General features: G+C 53.6%; 2 protein-coding genes across 14 annotated transcripts in view; one reads left to right on the top strand and one right to left on the bottom strand.

Annotated features, from left to right (window-relative positions):
- LOC102921088 (cytokine receptor common subunit beta-like) overlaps positions 1-4,643 on the top strand; it is a 45,368-nt gene extending 40,725 nt beyond the window's left edge. For all 7 annotated transcript variants that reach the window (XM_076556316.1, XM_076556313.1, XM_076556311.1 and 4 more), the window contains one exon: positions 490-4,643. In XM_076556316.1, the coding sequence (XP_076412431.1) occupies positions 490-1,606 (1,117 nt within the window). In that variant the 3' untranslated portion in view covers positions 1,607-4,643. The remainder of the gene's footprint in view (positions 1-489) is intronic.
- Positions 4,644-5,525: 882 nt separating this feature from the next.
- The window catches only part of LOC102921388 (cytokine receptor common subunit beta), a 32,100-nt gene continuing 21,028 nt past the window's right edge, over positions 5,526-16,597 (bottom strand). For all 7 annotated transcript variants that reach the window (XM_076556303.1, XM_076556308.1, XM_076556306.1 and 4 more), the window contains 10 exons: positions 15,644-15,801; positions 15,397-15,565; positions 14,764-14,899; positions 14,485-14,642; positions 11,975-12,114; positions 10,987-11,146; positions 9,982-10,072; positions 9,737-9,794; positions 8,972-9,075; positions 5,526-8,319 (listed from right to left, as the gene is read on the bottom strand). In XM_076556303.1, coding sequence (XP_076412418.1) covers positions 7,197-8,319; positions 8,972-9,075; positions 9,737-9,794; positions 9,982-10,072; positions 10,987-11,146; positions 11,975-12,114; positions 14,485-14,642; positions 14,764-14,899; positions 15,397-15,565; positions 15,644-15,801 — 2,297 coding nt within the window. In that variant the 3' untranslated portion in view covers positions 5,526-7,196. The remainder of the gene's footprint in view (positions 8,320-8,971; positions 9,076-9,736; positions 9,795-9,981; positions 10,073-10,986; positions 11,147-11,974; positions 12,115-14,484; positions 14,643-14,763; positions 14,900-15,396; positions 15,566-15,643; positions 15,802-16,597) is intronic.

The raw sequence follows: 16,597 nt of genomic DNA, 5'->3' as shown, positions 1-16,597 counted from the left end.
AGGGTGAGACAGACACGGGTCCATAGGCAGCATCCTGAAGTGGGAAACCTCTCCCTGCCAGGCTGTCTGTGTACGCCAAGCACTGCACTGGCCTTGTGGGTGGCAGAGACCCCATACCTACAGGAGTTCAGCCTGTGTGGGCAGAGCTAAACCTCTGTCAGGGTGAGTCAGCGGCCCTGTGGGTAGCAGGATGTAAGGCATGGATGGTATCCAAGCAAGGGTGAGCCCAGCCCTGAGGTTGTGAGCTGCAAGGGGCAGAAGATGAGGGCGAAACCTGGGATGGTGACGTCAACTGAGCCCTGGCACATGATCCTTTGGGACACTGAACAGATGCCTATGTTGTCTTCAGGGCCCCATCTCTACCATGCCTTGGTGCTCACTGTGAAGTCCAGAGGGGTTCAGGCCTTCTGGAGAGCCCCCACCTGCTCTGGGTATACATTAAATATCTAGGTTCCACATCTCTCATCTCTATCTCTATTGTCCCCACAGGATGTCATATGCACATTTGGGGGTCAATGAAGTGTCGCCACTCACCATAGAGAACCCCAACATTGTCCAAGATCCACCATCTGGGCTTGATTCAACTCCAGCCACCTCATCAGAACCCATGGATCAGCTTTCCAATGACCAGCGACACCCACCAACCTCTTCTGGCAGACCTGGGAACCAGACACCCAGCTTTGACTTCGATGGCCCCAACCTGGGACCTCCCCAAACCCACTCCCAGCCTGATCTCCCAGGCCCGTTGGTCACCCCCCAACTTGGTGGGAGCCTGAGGCCAGCACTGCCAGGCTCCCTGGAATACCTGTGCCTGCCTCCTGGGGGACAAGTACAGCTGGTCCCAATGTCCCAGGCCATGGGGCAGGGCCAGGCTGTGACTGTGGAGTGTGAGCCTAGCCTGGGGTCCACAGAGAACCCTTCCATGGAACTAATGGACAGCCCTTCACTTGAGCTGAGGTTGGAGGAACAGGAACCAAAGGACAACCCAGTGACTCTGCCCATGAGCTCTGGGGGCCCTGAGGACTCTGTGGTGGCCTCTGGCTATGTTAGTCCTGCAGATCTGGTGCTCACACTGCCCACAGGGCTCCTCTCTACCTCTCTGAACCCCTCTCTAGGGTCCCCCTCAGCTCAGGGCCCCAGTCTCTGTCTCAAGCTGCCTGGGGTCCCCCCTCTAAGCCCCGCTCTTCCACCCCCAGAGTTTGATGACTATGTGGATCTCCCTCCAAGCATGAGCCAGGCCCCCCAGTCCCCTCTGGACAGTTCTGTCCCTCCTGTGCCAAGCATTTCCACAGCGAGCCCAGCAGAGCCCAGGGAGGAGGTGGCCCCAGCCTCCCCTCACCCTGAAGGCCTCCTTGTTCTTCAGCAGGTGGGGGACTACTGCTTCCTCCCTGGCTTGGGCCCAGGCTCCCCCTCACCACATAACAAACCACCTTCTCCAGGCCTGTGTCCTGAGACTGTGGACCTAGACCAGGACCTGTCTGTCAAAAAGCTTCCCTACCAGCCCATGCCCCAGGTGCCAGCCATTCAGTTTTTCAAGTCCCTGAAGCATCAGGACTACCTGTCACTGCCCCCTTGGGACAGCAGCCAGCCTGGGAAAGTATGCTGAGTCCACCCCGCCCAACTGCACCAGCAGCCCTGCACCTCAGCCTGTGGACCTCAGTCTGACATCTCCACAGAACCCCAGAGGCTTCCTTGATGACATGCACAGTCTTCCCTGACCTTAGCCCTGACCTTCAGCAATACCCTCCACCCCCGTCTCTGGTTCCCTGGGTATTGTAGGATCATCCTTCCTTTCCTTCTGACTTGGAGCAGGGATGGGACTAGAGAGGCCTCTGAAGGAGAGCTCTGCATGGTCTGTTTAGGCTGTGGTCTTCTTGTCCCCCTCAAGCACCAATAACATGGCACAGTTCTGGTTCATGCATGAGTCGGAAGACTCAAGGGTATACTTTGAGGGTCAGACTTGGAAAAGCGGCAGGCTCAAGTCATTTCAAATTGGGCGTGGTCTTCTATGGCTATCTAAAGCTCCTGGGAGCCCTTGGGTCCTTTGAGAGGGGACTGGGGACCCTCTCATGTAGAGAAGTGGCTGATGGGCAATGCTGGCTAGTGACCACAGCTGTGGCCAGGCTGGAGTGATGAAAAACAATGGGGAAGCCTGGCCTCATGAACTCATGGTGTCAACTGCAGAAAAACCCGGGTGTGGATCCCTGCAAGGACAGGAACGTGGTGATCACACAGGACAGCACTTCCAAAGACTCAGTCTGGACATCCGGGCTGCTCTCCCTCCAGAATGCCTGGATACCTGTGGCTCCCACTGACCTCAGATGTGGGTTGCTGCAGGACTGTGGGACTTGGAAATGACTGCCTTCTTGACACTCTGGACACCATGGCATTACCTCAGTCCATTCTCACTTGCATTATTTTCATGTCAGGTGTGCACATGGCTTTTGTATATGTATCAGTTTTTTTGTTGTTGCTGGGCAGGATGGATTGGGGACGGATCCCATGAACGATTTCGTCCCTCAGAGTGTCATCTCCTCAGATGAGACTGGACAGCTCCTTCCATGTGGCCTTTAGTGGGGCACGCATGGCTCCACTCAATGTGTTCTCTCTTAGTTTTGTGCAGGAGGCACAATGGCGCCCTCAACACTTACAGGCTGCATTGCTGTGTGACCCACTGCAGAGATGAACCTCTCTTTGGGGTCACATTTGCAGCAGCCTTTGCAGCAAACGTACATGTGCCTTCTTTCATATTCTTTCTGCATCTCCAGCCTTGCCCGGGAGGTTTTAACTTTTCTAGAACCCAGGCTTACACTGCAGAGCTCTGTCCTTTTGTGATCCGAGGACCTGGGTCCAGGGCACATTGTGTCCTTTCTTCACCTGTCTGCTCTCCATCCCTGAATCTGAAAGGCTCCTTTGTGACCCATCAAGTCCTCGGATGGACCTGCTCTGTCCCAGCATGTTATGTGGTAGCCTCACTCCCTAGATGGCAGCCATGCCTCTTTACCTTCTCACAGGCAGAGCAAGTGTTCCTTGGTCTCTGTTCATTGCTGCAAAGAAAACCACTAACATCTTGAGTGTATTTCAGTGGCGATGCTCACAATAGCCTCTCAATATGTTTTATAATGGACCCCTCTAGGGAAACAAGCAAGAAAAACCTCCATGTGTTTAGATATTGACTCCAAATTGTCTTGCATTAAGAGGGAGAGAACATTGTAGTAAAATATTTGTAGCACATCACACAAAGTCGTGTGTGTGTGTGTGTGTGTGTGTGTGTGTGTGTGTGTGTATGTGTGTGTGTGTGTGTGTGTGTGTGTGTGTTGGAAATTTAGGGGAGAAGACATTTTGAACCACTAAGTGCATTGTCATGAAGACAGATTCCAAGCCAGGTTGTGGAGGTGCATGCCTTTAATCCCAGCACTTTGAGGCAGAGCCAGGCGGATCTCTGTGAGTTCAAGGCCAGCCTGATCTACAGAGGGAAATGCAGGACAGGCTCCAAAACTACACAGAGAAACCCTCTTTTGAAAAAACCTAAATAATTTGGCTGGAGAGATGGTTCATCGGCCAAGAGAAAAAAACTAAATAAACAAACGAATGAATGAATGAATGAATGATTGGACAGATTTCATAGGCCCAGACATTTGGCCTTTGAGACACTGTAGTCAGTGTGGGGACAGTTTCAGCTGTGACATGGGGACAGGGTGCTGAGGACGGATCCTCGCTGTGGCCCCCAGGGTGAGAAGTAGGCGAGCTTCTGTGATCAACCAGGAGGGAAGAAGAGGGAGGAGGAGAATGTGAGCGAAGGGAGCTAATAGGTGCTGGTCATCTGGAACTCTGTTTAACTGAGTGTCTCACACTTGCTCCCTGCTCACAAGAAGGGGTAAGATGGGCAGGGATGCTGATGGAAAAAGCTGAGCACAATAGATGGGCAGCTGATTCTTAACAGACTCCTCCAGGGACTCCTGGAGTCCCCGCCTCACCTCTGTCAAGCCTCCCTTTATACCGAGGTGGGGAAGTCAGGGCAGGAGCCGGTTCAGGTGGTTTGTGCAGGTGTAAGACCAGGCTGAGACTGTGTGCACAGCCAAGGGCCAGAAGGCAGAGGTTCTGGGAGGCCCGATCCTCTAAGAATATGGGGACATGGATGTGGGAAATGGGGGTGTGAAACAGGTGGGCTAGATGATGGTGAGTTCACGGGGTACTGGTTAGATGGTTGAGGGCTAGGAAACCACAACAGACATGGGCTGAAGATGGTAGAGACAGGCTTAATGGCCATCATAAATAAAGAGTCACGGTTAATCAATAAGGACCCAGAGGAAAATAAACAAAACTGATCAAAAGTATCCTCAGTAGTAATCAGTAATATGAGAATTAAAGTTGGACACATTATTTTATTTGCCAGGTTGGTAAATATTAGGGGAAAAAATCTTAATATCCAGAATTGGGAAAGGCATGAGATATAATATTCTTATAATACTTTTAAAGTAGACTTTATTTTTGGGGTGATTTTGTATTCATTGCAAAATTTAGATCCATAGAGTACCCATGGTCCCCCATAGCCTCCCCAACAGCTTGCACCATCGTTATCTTGGTCCCTTTGAGCTGCTGTAACCAAAAACTAAAAATAAAAATTGAGGAGATTACAAGTAGTAGAATTGTTTCTTGTGATTCTGGAGACTGGGAAACCCAGACTAAGAGGCCACTGAAGCCAGATGTGGCAGCAAGTGGCTGTCATCTCAGTACTGGGAGGCTGAGGCAGAATTGCCAAGAGTTTGAGGCCAGCCTGGGCTACATAGTGATTTCAAGATCAATCAGAGCTACATAATGAGTTTCATGCATGCCTGGTCTACATAGCAAGATCCTACCTCCAGGAACAAAGAAAAGAAAGGAGAGACTCCGTTCCTGGCTAGAGTCACTCCCTCACAGGCAGGCCCTTTTTACTGTTTCCTCTCATGGCAGAAAGGGTCGAGGGGGTGGGTGCCTCTTTGAGTTTCCTTTGTCAGGGCACCAATCCCCGTTGACAGGGTTGGACTTCGTGACCTCATCACATCTGTCAAAGACCTCTTCTGATGCCACCACGAGGGTTAGCAACAGTGCTCTGGGAGACTCCAATCCTCAGGCATGGCAACAGCGGCACATCGGACAAGTATGTGTGGATACACCACTGCCTCCCAACCACAGAGGTGGACTTTGGGGTGCACACTGGGCATTTCACATTCTGTGGACTTGGACAAATGCAGTGCGGCCCATGCCCACCACGGCAGTGTCACACAGCTGGCTCACAGCTGGCAGGATCTGCTTTCTGCTAGTGCATTCCCCCTCCAGATGTTGCACCTTTTACTGTCCCCACAGTCTTGCCTTCTCAGGATGGAAACGCTGTCCCCAGACCAGTATCATCAGCATCAGTGGGGACAGACACTAACTGAAGAGTCTCAAAGACCAAATGTCCCAACCTATGGAATCTGTCTGCTTGACAATGCACTTAGGGCTTCAGAATATCCTCTCCCCTAACCTTCCAACACACACACAACTTTGTGTGATATGTTACAAATATTTTATTACAATGCTCTCTCCCTCTTAATGCCAGGCAATTTAGAGTCAATGTCTTGATACATGGAGGTCTTTCTTGCTTGTTTCCCTAGAGGGGTCCATTATAGAACATATTGAGAGGCTATTGTGAGCATCGCCACTGAAACACACTCAAGATGTTAGTGGGTTTCTTTGCAGCAATGAACAGAGACCAAGGAACACTTGCTCTGCCTGACACAGGGCAAAATCAAACAAAAAGAGGCGTGGCTACCATTTACAGAGTGAGGCTACCACATAACATGCTGGGACAGAGCAGGTCCATCCGAGGACTTGATGGGTCACAAAGGGGCCTTTCAGATTCAGGGATGGAGAGCAGATGGGTGAAGAAAGGACACAATGTGCCCTGGACCCAGGTCCTCAGATCACAAAAGGACAGATCTCTGCAGTGTAAGCCTGGGTTCTAGAAAAGTTAAAACCTCCCGGGCAAGGCTGGAGATGCAGAAAGAATATGAAAGAAGGCACATGTATGTTTGCTGCAAAGGCCACTGCAAATATGACCCCAAAGAGAGGTTCAGCTCCGCAATGGGTCACACAGCAATGCAGCCTGTAAGTGCTGAGGGCGCCATTGTGCCTCCTGCACAAAACTAAGAGAGAACACATTGAGTGGAGACATGCGTGCCCCATAAAAGGCCACATGGAAAGAGCTGTACAGTCTCATCTGAGGAGATGACACTCTGAGGGACAAAATTGTTCATGGGATTCATCCCCAATCCCTCCTGCCCAGCAACAACAAAAAAGCCTATACTCAAGACACATACAAAAGCCATGTGCAAACCTGAAATGAAAATAATGCAAGTGAGAATGGACTGAAGTAATGCCATGGTGCCCAGAATGTCAAGAAGGCAGTCATTTCCAAGTGCAACAGTCCTGCAGCAAACCCACATCTGAAGTCAGTGGGAGCCACAGATATCCAGGCATTCTGGAGGGAGAGCAGCCCGGATGTCCAGACTGAGTCTTTGGAAGTGCTGTCCTGTGTGATCACCACGTTCCTGTCCTTGCAGGGATCCACACCCTGGTTTTTCTGCAGTTGACACCATGAGTTCACGAGGCCAGGCTTCCCTGTTGTTTTTCATCACTCCAGCCTGGCCACAGCTGTGGTCACTAGCCAGCATTGCCCATCAGCCACTTCTCTACATGATGAGGATCCCCAGTCCACTCTGAAAGGACCCCCAGGGCTCCCAGGAGCTTTAGATAGCCATAGAAGACCACGCCCATTTGAAATGACTTGAGCCTGCCGCTTTTCCAAGTCTGACCCTCAGAGTATCCCCTTGAGTCTTCCAACTCATGCTCTGAACCAGAACTGTGCCATGTTATTGGTGCTTGAGGGGGACAAGAAGACCATAGCAGTCCTTAAACCCTAACAGACAATGCAGCTCTCACCCTCAGAGGCCTCTCTGGTCCCATCCCTGCTCCAAGAAGTCAGAGGTAAAAGAAGAAAGATCCTACAACACCCAGGAAACCAGAGACGGGGTGGAGGGTATTGCTGAAGGTCAGGGCTAAGGTCAGGGAAGACTGTGCACGTCATCAAGGAAGCCTCTGGGGTTCTGTGGAGATGTCAGACTGAGGTCCACAGGCTGAGGTGCAGGGCTGCTGGTGCAGTTGGGTGGGTGGACTCAGCATACTTTCCCAGGCTGGCTGCTGTCCCAAGGGGGCAGTGACAGGTAGTCCTGATGCTTCAGGGACTTGAAAAACTGGATGGCTGGCACCTGGGGCATGGGCTGGCAGGGAAGCTTTTTGACAGACAGGTCCTGGTCTAGGTCCACAGTCTCAGGACACAGGCCTGGAGAAGGTGGTTTGTTATGTGGTGATGGTGAGGGGGAGCCAGGGCCCAAGCCAGGGAGGAAGCAGTAGTCCCCCACCTGCTGAAGAACAAGGAGGCCTTCAGGGTGAGGGGAGGCTGGGGCCACCTCCTCCCTGGGCTCTGCTGGGCTCGCTGTGGAAATGCTTGGCACAGGAGGGACAGAACTGTCCAGAGGGGACTGGGGGGCCTGGCTCATGCTTGGAGGGAGATCCACATAGTCATCAAACTCTGGGGGTGGAAGAGCGGGGCTTAGAGGAGGGACCCCAGGCAGCTTGAGACAGAGACTGGGGCCCTGAGCTGAGGGGGACCCTAGAAAGGGGTTCAGAGAGGTAGAGAGGAGCCCTGTGGGCAGGGTGAGCACCAGATCTGCAGGACTGACATAGCCAGAGGCCACCACAGGGTCCTCGGGGCCCCCAGAGCTTATGGGCAGAGTCACTGGGTTGTCCTTTGGTTCCTGTTCCTCCAAACTCGGCTCAAGTGAAGGGCTGTCCATTAGTTCCATGGAAGGGCTCTCTGTGGACCCCAGGCTAGGCTCACACTCCACAGTCACAGCCTGGCCCTGCCCCATGGCCTGGGACATTGGGACCAGCTGTACTTGTCCCCCAGGAGGCAGGCACAGGTATTCCAGGGAGCCTGGCAGTGCTGGTCTCAGGTTCCCACCAATCTGGGGGGTGACCAACGGGCCTGGGAGATCAGGCTGGGAGTTGGTTTGGAGAGACCCCAAGTAGGGGCCGTCGAAGTCAAAGCTTGGTGTCTGGTTCCCAGGTCTGCCAGAAGGGGTTGGTGGGTGTCGCTGGTCATTGGAAAGCTGATCCATGGGTTCTGATGAGGTAGCTGGAGTTGAATCAGGCCCAGACTGTGGATCTTGGACTATGTTGGGGTTCTCTATGGTGAGTGGCGACACTTCATTGACCCCCAAATGTGCATATGACATCCTGTGGGGACAATAGAGATAGAGATGAGAGATGTGGAACCTAGATACTTAATGAATACCCAGAGCAGGTGGGGGCTCTCCAGAAGGCCTGAACCCCTCTGGACTTCACAGAGAGCACCAAGGCATGGTAGAGATGGGGTCCTGAAAACAACATAGGCATCTGTTCAGTGTCCCAAAGGATCAAGTGCCAGGGCTCAGTTGACATCACCATCCCAGGTTTCGTCCTCATCTTTTGCTGCTTCCAGGCCACAACCTCAGGGCTGGGCTCACCCTTGCCTGGGTACCATCCATGCCTTACATCCTGCTACCCACAGGGCTGCTGACTCACCCTGACAGAGGTTTAGCTCTGCCCACACAGGCTGAACTCCTGTGGGAATGCACACTCTGCCACCATGAGGCCAGTGCAGTGCGTGGCTTACACAGACAGCCTGGCAGGGAGAGGTTTCCCACTTCAGGATGCTGCCTCTGGACCCGTGTCTGTCTAATCTAACCTGGGAATCAGGAAGAGCTTCCTCAACTCTATCTGGAGTGCTCCTTGCTACAGTGGGTGTCTTCTAATACAGACTCTTCAGAGGCACACAGGCTACCCGGATGTCCCCAATGGAGGTGTTTCCTCCCATAGGGTCCCCAAAGGTCAGAACCCAACCACTCACCTCTGTAGCTCAGCGACAAGGTTGCTCCGTGGCCCCTGGGGACTAAGGTTCTTAGTGGGAAAGGCCGCCATGCTGCTGGTAGACCAGAGTCCTTTGCCTCCATCCTAGAAGGTAAAGGGCATTTATGCCTGTGAATATGTCACCTCAGGAGGGAGGGGACAGGGAAGGATGGCATGTGTGTATTGTGTCTCTGATGAGCTCCAGACATGGGAAGAATGTCCCCATGGAGGAGCCCAGTTCAGGTCTCTGTCACCAAAAAAGCAAGGGGCATGCAAGGGATTATGACTTCCCAGAGATCTTAAGTTTCTGAAGGGCGCAGACCACACTGTTCACCACAGCTTCTTCTCCCATGGCACTGGTGTCCACCCATGAACATTGTCTCACGAGAAGCTGACAACTATGTCCTTCCATCCTTGACACCCCTGTCTCAGGACCTGACCCTATGAAGGCACTCTTGATGCAGCTGTCTCTCCCCGCAGCTCAGAGATATCTTGTGCAAGGCTCAAGTCCTTTCCTGGAGGCCCTCAGCTCCCTCTCTACCACAAAGAGCAGCCCACCCACCCCCAGCCATCTTCTGTAAGGGAACACCTCAGCTGTGTCTGTGGCTCCAGGCTGTGCTAGGGCAATTTGTGGAACTCATGCTCTTTAGGGTACCCAAGGAACTCCAGAGACCCACCTCCTGCTAGTCCAGCCTCCTGGGTCTCCCACCCTTCTCCACTGTGACAGCCATGGACAGTGAGACCTCAGCAGGGTCTGCCTTCTTACCTGGAAGAGGAGGCTCTTGCTGGGGTTGGGGATTTTCTCCTTCCACTTCCTGTACATCCTGGAAGACAGCAGGAAGATGTGTGAATGAGAACTTCAGGGACCTCCAGGCCAGCTACTCCTGTGCCCATGTATACAGGGAAAACTGAAGCCATGAGTGGCAGGGTGGGATGCTACTCTGTCGGGCTGTGTCATCGCTGGACCCTGGAGCCCCGTGTCCACCTGCCTCAGTCACAGACTGCACTCACCTGCACCCATAGACACAGCCAAAGCGGAGGGCCAGGAGCAGGAAGAGGATGAGGAAGATCAGGCTGAGGACCGTCCCCCACGTGGGCATCACTTGTTCCAGGAGAAAGGAAGGAGGGTTATTTGTGAGGATGCAGGCTAAAGGAGGAGACTCTGGTCCCCCAGGTGCTCTGTGGGGAAGGCCCAGTACCCTGGGAAGAACCCCTGGATCTGAACCCAGTGCTCAGTGTGGGGAAGTTCTGCCCTAAGCAGCATCAGCAAGTACCCAGAGGAAATGACTGATCCTGGCACCTGGGGAGACTTCCTGAAGGAGACAGCATGGAGCATGGTGCAGGGAGGGTCAGAGGAGATGGAAAATGGGCCACTGAGGGCACCTTCTGACAGCACACTGTCCTTCTTGACCTCGGCCCTCTACGTCCCCTCTCTGTCATCTGGGACCATGGCTCCAGCCCTCCTTCTGCTTGACTGACTGTCACCCTGAGACTCCCCCTGCCACAAGGCCAACTATGTGGATGCTTTATCCCACCTCCCACCTCCCATGTCCTCTTTCATCTTCCCTGGATCTTCTCTAGCATAGTGTGTGTCCTGGTGATCACCATGGGAAAAGTGAGTGTTGAATGCATGTGTCAAGGGAAGGGAAATAAATGGTCAGGACCGATGGATCCCACACACCTGCCATCCCTGGGCACTAATGTGTGTGTAGGTAGCTAGTGTAGCTTCGCAGCCATGGTAACTAGGAACTCAGACTGACCAGTCATGGCTGCCACAAAGTCTAATAAAACCAAGTGCCCTGTAAATAGAGGCCTAAGCCCTGAATGAAAGGAGGAAGGACAGTGAGACAGATCCTCTCCTCTCCCACGCTCCCACTTGGAGTGTACTATATAACAGGTGCTGTTACCCAGGACCAGACACAGGGAGAGGGGGGCCAGGGTGGAATGGTCCAGAGCGCCCCTTGCCCTGTGCAGTGGGGCTGTCCCAGGAGTGTGGTGGTGGCCTGAGAGACATACCCCAGTCAGTGGTCCAGGTTTGCACTTCGCTCCACTGACTCCAGATCCCATAGTAGTAGGGGAGGGGCTTGACCCTCACCCTGGCCCAGTATGTGGTGGAGGGCTGCAGTTGTGGCAGGGCCATGCTATGGGCACGATCTAGGATCTCTGTCTTGCTGTCCTGCAGAGGCAGATGTGTTGAAGTTCTGGCTCCGTCCAGGACCCCAGGACAGAGCCTCCTGTGACCCACCACTGTGGTGGCTCCTGATTCCACCTCTTCCATCGCCAACAGCTGCACCCAGGCTCAAGCCCAGACTCTCTCTACCTCCCAGATTGTCTGGTGTGCTGCCTTGCCCTAAATTCTGTCTGGTGCAGGAGCGTCATCCTGGTTTCCTGGGTCCCACGCCATGAGATCCGGGACGGTGGTGTCAGGGTTAACCTTCTCCTGACTCTGCTGCCCCACTCTCAGGCTTCAGTACCCCATTTCCTCTCTGACGTTAGGATCCTGGTCACATAGTCCTGCGCTGGGCCCTGTCGAGTCTCACTCTGCATCTAGGTGCAAGGCCTCTGCATATGGGGTGAGTGCTGGGCAGGACCTGCCCTGAACAGCTACACCATTGTCTTAGATCTAGTTCCGGTTTGAAATACAACCAGATCTGGGTGATCATTGAACCTCATTCCAGGTATGTACCGAGTCCCACCTAGTCTCTACCTGTCCAGCTATTAGTCAGTCAGCTTCTTTATTAACCCAGTCACAATGGCATATATTCACACAGTCTAAAAGAATATATCACACAGGTTCCTCTGCTACCCACTTTGTCTGTTTTCCATCAGCTCAAGGGCAGCATTGGTCAGAGGACCATGTCATCTCACTTCACTGAGTCTGAGTCCGCCATCAAGAAAAGTGACTCTCAGCTGTTGACCAAGAGCGTCCTAAGGCACAGGAGCCAGGTTCCTGGAAATAGAACTCCCTTTGGTCCCTACCTTTCCCCTGGGTGCTGGACCTCACCTCCCAGTTGTCTGGGTTATCTGTGTACTGGATTTGGAATTTGTGCTCGATGTGAGGGTAGGACATTTTCTTAGTTTCCCAACGCAGGTTGTAGCTGTCTTCGTCCTTGGTCACGTTGAGGGTGGGAGGGTGCATCTGGACTGGAGGGAGGATAATTTCAGGGAATGTCATGGTGTCCTTCCTCCAGTAGAATTTCCCCCATTATCCCAACTTGTTCCAGGTGCCCTCCTCTCTGGAGCTCTCTCTCTAGTCCCTAGTCATGTTGATGCCTTTGAACTCTGTGGCGGCTTGGAATGAGAATGCCCCCTCCCATGCATAGGCTCATATGTTTGAATGCTTGGTCCCCAGTTGGTGGAACTGTTTGAGAAGGATTAGGAGGTGTGGCCTTGTTGGAGGAGGTGTGTCACTGGGGGTGGGCTTTGAGTGGTACTCTGCCTCTGGCTTGTGATTCAAGATGTGGGCCTGGGGGTAGACACTTTTAGTTCCAGCACTTGAAAGGCAGCAACAGGGAGATCTCTGTGAGTTTGAGGCATCCTAGTCTACAAAGCAAGGCCCATGTTTGCTAAGGCTACACAGAGAAACCCTGTCTTGAAAAACCAAACAAAAAACAAAAGCAACAATAGATGTGTTCCAGTTGCATCCTGGCCCTGTGCCTGCTCCCTATGTTCTGCATCATGAACTCTGACCTCTGAAACCATAATCTCAAAGTAAACTCACCCTTCTGTAAATTACCTTTGTTATGATGTCTTCCCACAACAATAAAAAACATGACTAAGACTAACACCCTGCATTACCGAATCACAGTGTCCCTAGCTTGTCCCTGGGGCAGCATCTGAGGTGAGCCTCGGTGGTGAGGTGGTTCATAGCTTAGTGCCTCCTCTAGTGTAGGATACAGGGGGGTGGGGAGCAGTAACTCCTCCCCTAGGCATATGGACTGTTCCAGGCCTGGGTAACAGGCAGACTTTGTGGGAACGCCCTTGCTCTGCTCTCCCCTTTCCCCTGTGAGGTGCTCTAACTTCGCCATTTTTCATGGGGAAACTGAGCCCCAGAGCATGTACAGATAACACCTGAGCAGTAGAGAGCTTATGTCTTCACAAGACTGTGTCAGCCACTCCTCTCCAGTGCTTCAGGGACCCTGGGAGTCGCCTGAAGCCAGGGTGGGCTAGGAAGTCCTTGCTAGTCTAAAAGCTCCCCACATCCAACCCACACACCAGCTGAACTAGGCCTTGGGATATACTCAGATGACCATCTCCCCACAACACTGTGCCAAACATAAAGTTGGAGACCTTTGCTGCCAGCCCGGCCAACTGGCCAGCAGACCTCAGGCTGAGGCATGACCCTGTACTCAGGCTTTCTCATGTAGCCCTGATGTTCATTCTGAGAGAGGCGGGCAACAAATGAAGTCACTCAGTCACTCCCAGCTTCTCTCTCCCCATCAAAACAAAAGATTCCTAGCTTGATGACCTCAGAGGGCTTATACAAAAATGATGTGGAGGACCATAACATACGGAAGGACTCTCTTGAATCATAGGAGTCCCTTTTCTGGGAGGGAGGACCCCGAGAGAAAATGCTGGATGTGAACTCAGCCTTCAAAGAGATTGGCTGTGGACGGTGGCCCACATTACAGGTTGGATGAAAGCCTCCCTTGTTTCAGGGCCTTGCCAGGTGCCAGGAAGGTGTGACAGGATCTGCAAGGAAGCCATCTGCTGGTACACACTGCTTCCCTGGCACAAAATAAAACCTAGAGCAGAGTTTGAGAAGTGAAACCTGAGTTGGAGGAGGAGTCTGGAAAGCTCAGGGAGAAAGGATGGTTAAGGAGGGGGGTCCAAGGGCGGGACAAGTGTGCCCTGAGAGGAAGTGGAGGGGAAGGAGGGGGCAGGTTTCAGGGGTGACTCTTGAGGGGTGACAAGTGTGATCTGCAGCAGAGTGTGAGTTACGAGTGGGCTGTGGTTCTCTGCTTCCTCTTCCTCTCTCTCTGACTCTTTCTGTGTGTCTGTCATTCTCTGACTCTGACTCTCTCTGACTCTGACTCTGTCTCTGTCTCTGTCTCTGTCTCTGTCTCTGTCTCTGTCTCTCTCTCTCTCTCTCACATGGCTACATGTGGATGTGGATACCTATACATAGTTATGCAGAAACCATAGAATGATGTCTCCTGGCCTTTCTCTGTGACCTTTCCCTTAAGACAGGACCTCTCCCTGAACCTGGATCCGGGTTGGTAGTCAGAAATCCCCAACAATCCTCCTGACTCTTGCCATGTCAACATGAGCACACCCACATTTTTATGTGGGTGCTGGGATTGAACTCAGGTTCTCATGCTTGTCCATCAATGACTCTTACCTACTGAGACACTTTCCTAATCCCAGAATAGTCATCTTATCACTGGGAGTCACAGGTCTGCAAAACTTTGAAAGTGACAAGACACAAAGATGCCCAAGAGATCCCCGTGTTTACTGGGGTGACACAATGGACTCCTGTAGTCCCGGGACCGATGCAGAGCAGGGCAAACTCACTGTGACTAAAGCTCTTGATGTACTTCCCTTGTTTCCGCGGCTTAACAGAGACCGTGTACTGGCTGTGTGGACTGGGGCTGGGCACGGTTAGGCGGCAGTGGTACCGGGTGCGGAGGCTGTCCTGAAACTCCTTCACCAGCGGCCAGCACTCCTCCTCCCTGGGGAAGTACAGTGGAGCTGGGAGCAGGTTCAGGGGAGGGCCAGATCGGGCTAAGACCTCAGGGGGGTCCAGCCCTGAGGGTGAGGAGAAGCAGGGCAGAGTGGAGAGGGGACACTCACGGGGCCGCCGGGCTGGAGCTGTAGAAGAGCCCAAAGGACACAGAGCCAGTCATCTGGGTCCACACCTCCCAGGAGCAGCTGAGGGACTGGATGCCATCGAAGAAGCACAGCACGTTCTGAGGCTGGGCCTTGTCCCCTGTGGGGATCCATCGCCCTCAGTCACTGACCCTCAAACACGCCCTAGGGTGGGACACTAGGGGACTCACGGGCAGGATGGCTGTGGACATCAGCCCTGCTCTGCTTTGAGCCTGCCCTCTGTGTGCCCCCAGCTTGAGAAGACATTGGTACCTGTGCCCCATCTTGGGAGAGGGGGCCAGTTCTAAATATTGAGTGTTGGGGTGAACACAGGGACGTAGGTGACCCTACACCCAGCCCAGCCCTTGATAACACACAGGACCTATGCTGCTGCTGCTGCTGCTGCTGCTGTCCTGACTGTCACTGGCATGAACAGAACACGTGTGTGGCCATAGATCTCACAGTCTGTGAGACAGAGTGGCCCAGATAGGGACACTGGGGACACAGGGCTGGTGGGAGGTGCTGATGACCAGGTAGGGCATTCCTGGAGCCTCTTGTCCAGACTAAGTCTCCACTGTGTGGGCTCTGAAGAGGAGCACTTCCTACAGGCCCCATTACCTGGCTGGGAGTCCCACTGCACCTCAGGGCTCCATGTGCTGGGCCTTCCAGACAAGCTTGAGCCTGGGGACAGCCGAGTGCGCACCCGGGCCACATAGATGTTGCTGGGTAGGAGCAGCTTCGGCTCCAGAGAGACCCACATGTCGCTGGTGTGCAGGCTGGGGGCATCCTGTGGAGACACGGGAGCTGAAGGAGCAGCCTGCTAGGCCACCCCACCAGGCTGGGCACAGATGGCTGAGGGTCCTACCTCCCAGGAGTCCTGAAGCCTCTTATAAGTCACCTCAAACTGGATGTCCTCCTGTGCCAGCCAGGGGACCGGGGCATCCCCAAGGGTCACACTCCACTTCAGCAGGAAGTGGTCCCCCGAGGGGCTGATGTGGAGGTCCTTGGGGGGCGGGGGCTGCACTGCAGGGGAGGAAGCAGAGGGTCTGTGAGAGTTGCATACTGGGAGACCTGAGGGCAGCCTGGCCTTTGGGTGCCCCTTGGACCCAGGTTCAGTGCTGCCCCCATCAGCTGATGATCAGGACAAAGAGCCTCAGGACCCTTCCTCTGACTTCAGGCCTGGAACTGAACCTGGGGACCAGACTTGACAGCAATCCTGCCTTCCAGGGCCTGAATCTCAAGGACATGGGGCTCCTCCTGCTGGGCTGGGCACTGGGGCCTTCCTTCCAGCAGAGGGCGCTGTGGCCTCCCCTGCTCCCTCTCCTGACACCCACCCTCTACACAGCCCTTGGTGCCTACTGTTGTCATTGCTCAGTGTGTCCTCTCCCCTGGTGACATCTGGGACTCCTGGCCCCAGACAGAACCCCTTGTCCCTCTTCTTGTCTCACCACGGATCATTGTAACTCCTCTCCCTGCCTGTCCCACCAGGGTAAGTTTACCTCATTCCTGCCCCCTTCCCTGTATCAAGGCTTGAGATGCAGCTGCCTGTATTTCATGCTCTCCCTGCCATTGTCCAGACTTTTCACCCTGAGGCTTCTTGGATACAATGAATGTGGCCGGGTTTTCCAGCATGTCACACTCTCTCCAGCCCCGCCCTGGTAATCAGCCTTTGCACATGTGGTTTCCAGGCCTCGAATTGCTTTGGACTCTGTGCTCCTTCCACACCAAGGACTCAGCCACAGAGCTCCTCTGCTCCTCCTGGGAAGTCCTTCCTGATGGCCAGAGCCCTTTGCCTTGCAGGCCCTGCATGTGGCCGCTG

The sequence above is a fragment of the Peromyscus maniculatus genome, chromosome 20 (genome assembly GCF_049852395.1).
Source record: "Peromyscus maniculatus bairdii isolate BWxNUB_F1_BW_parent chromosome 20, HU_Pman_BW_mat_3.1, whole genome shotgun sequence".
Lineage (NCBI taxonomy): Eukaryota > Metazoa > Chordata > Mammalia > Rodentia > Cricetidae > Peromyscus > Peromyscus maniculatus.
Note: the sequence above shows the minus strand (reverse complement) of the source record. Positions and strands in the feature narration are given on the sequence as shown.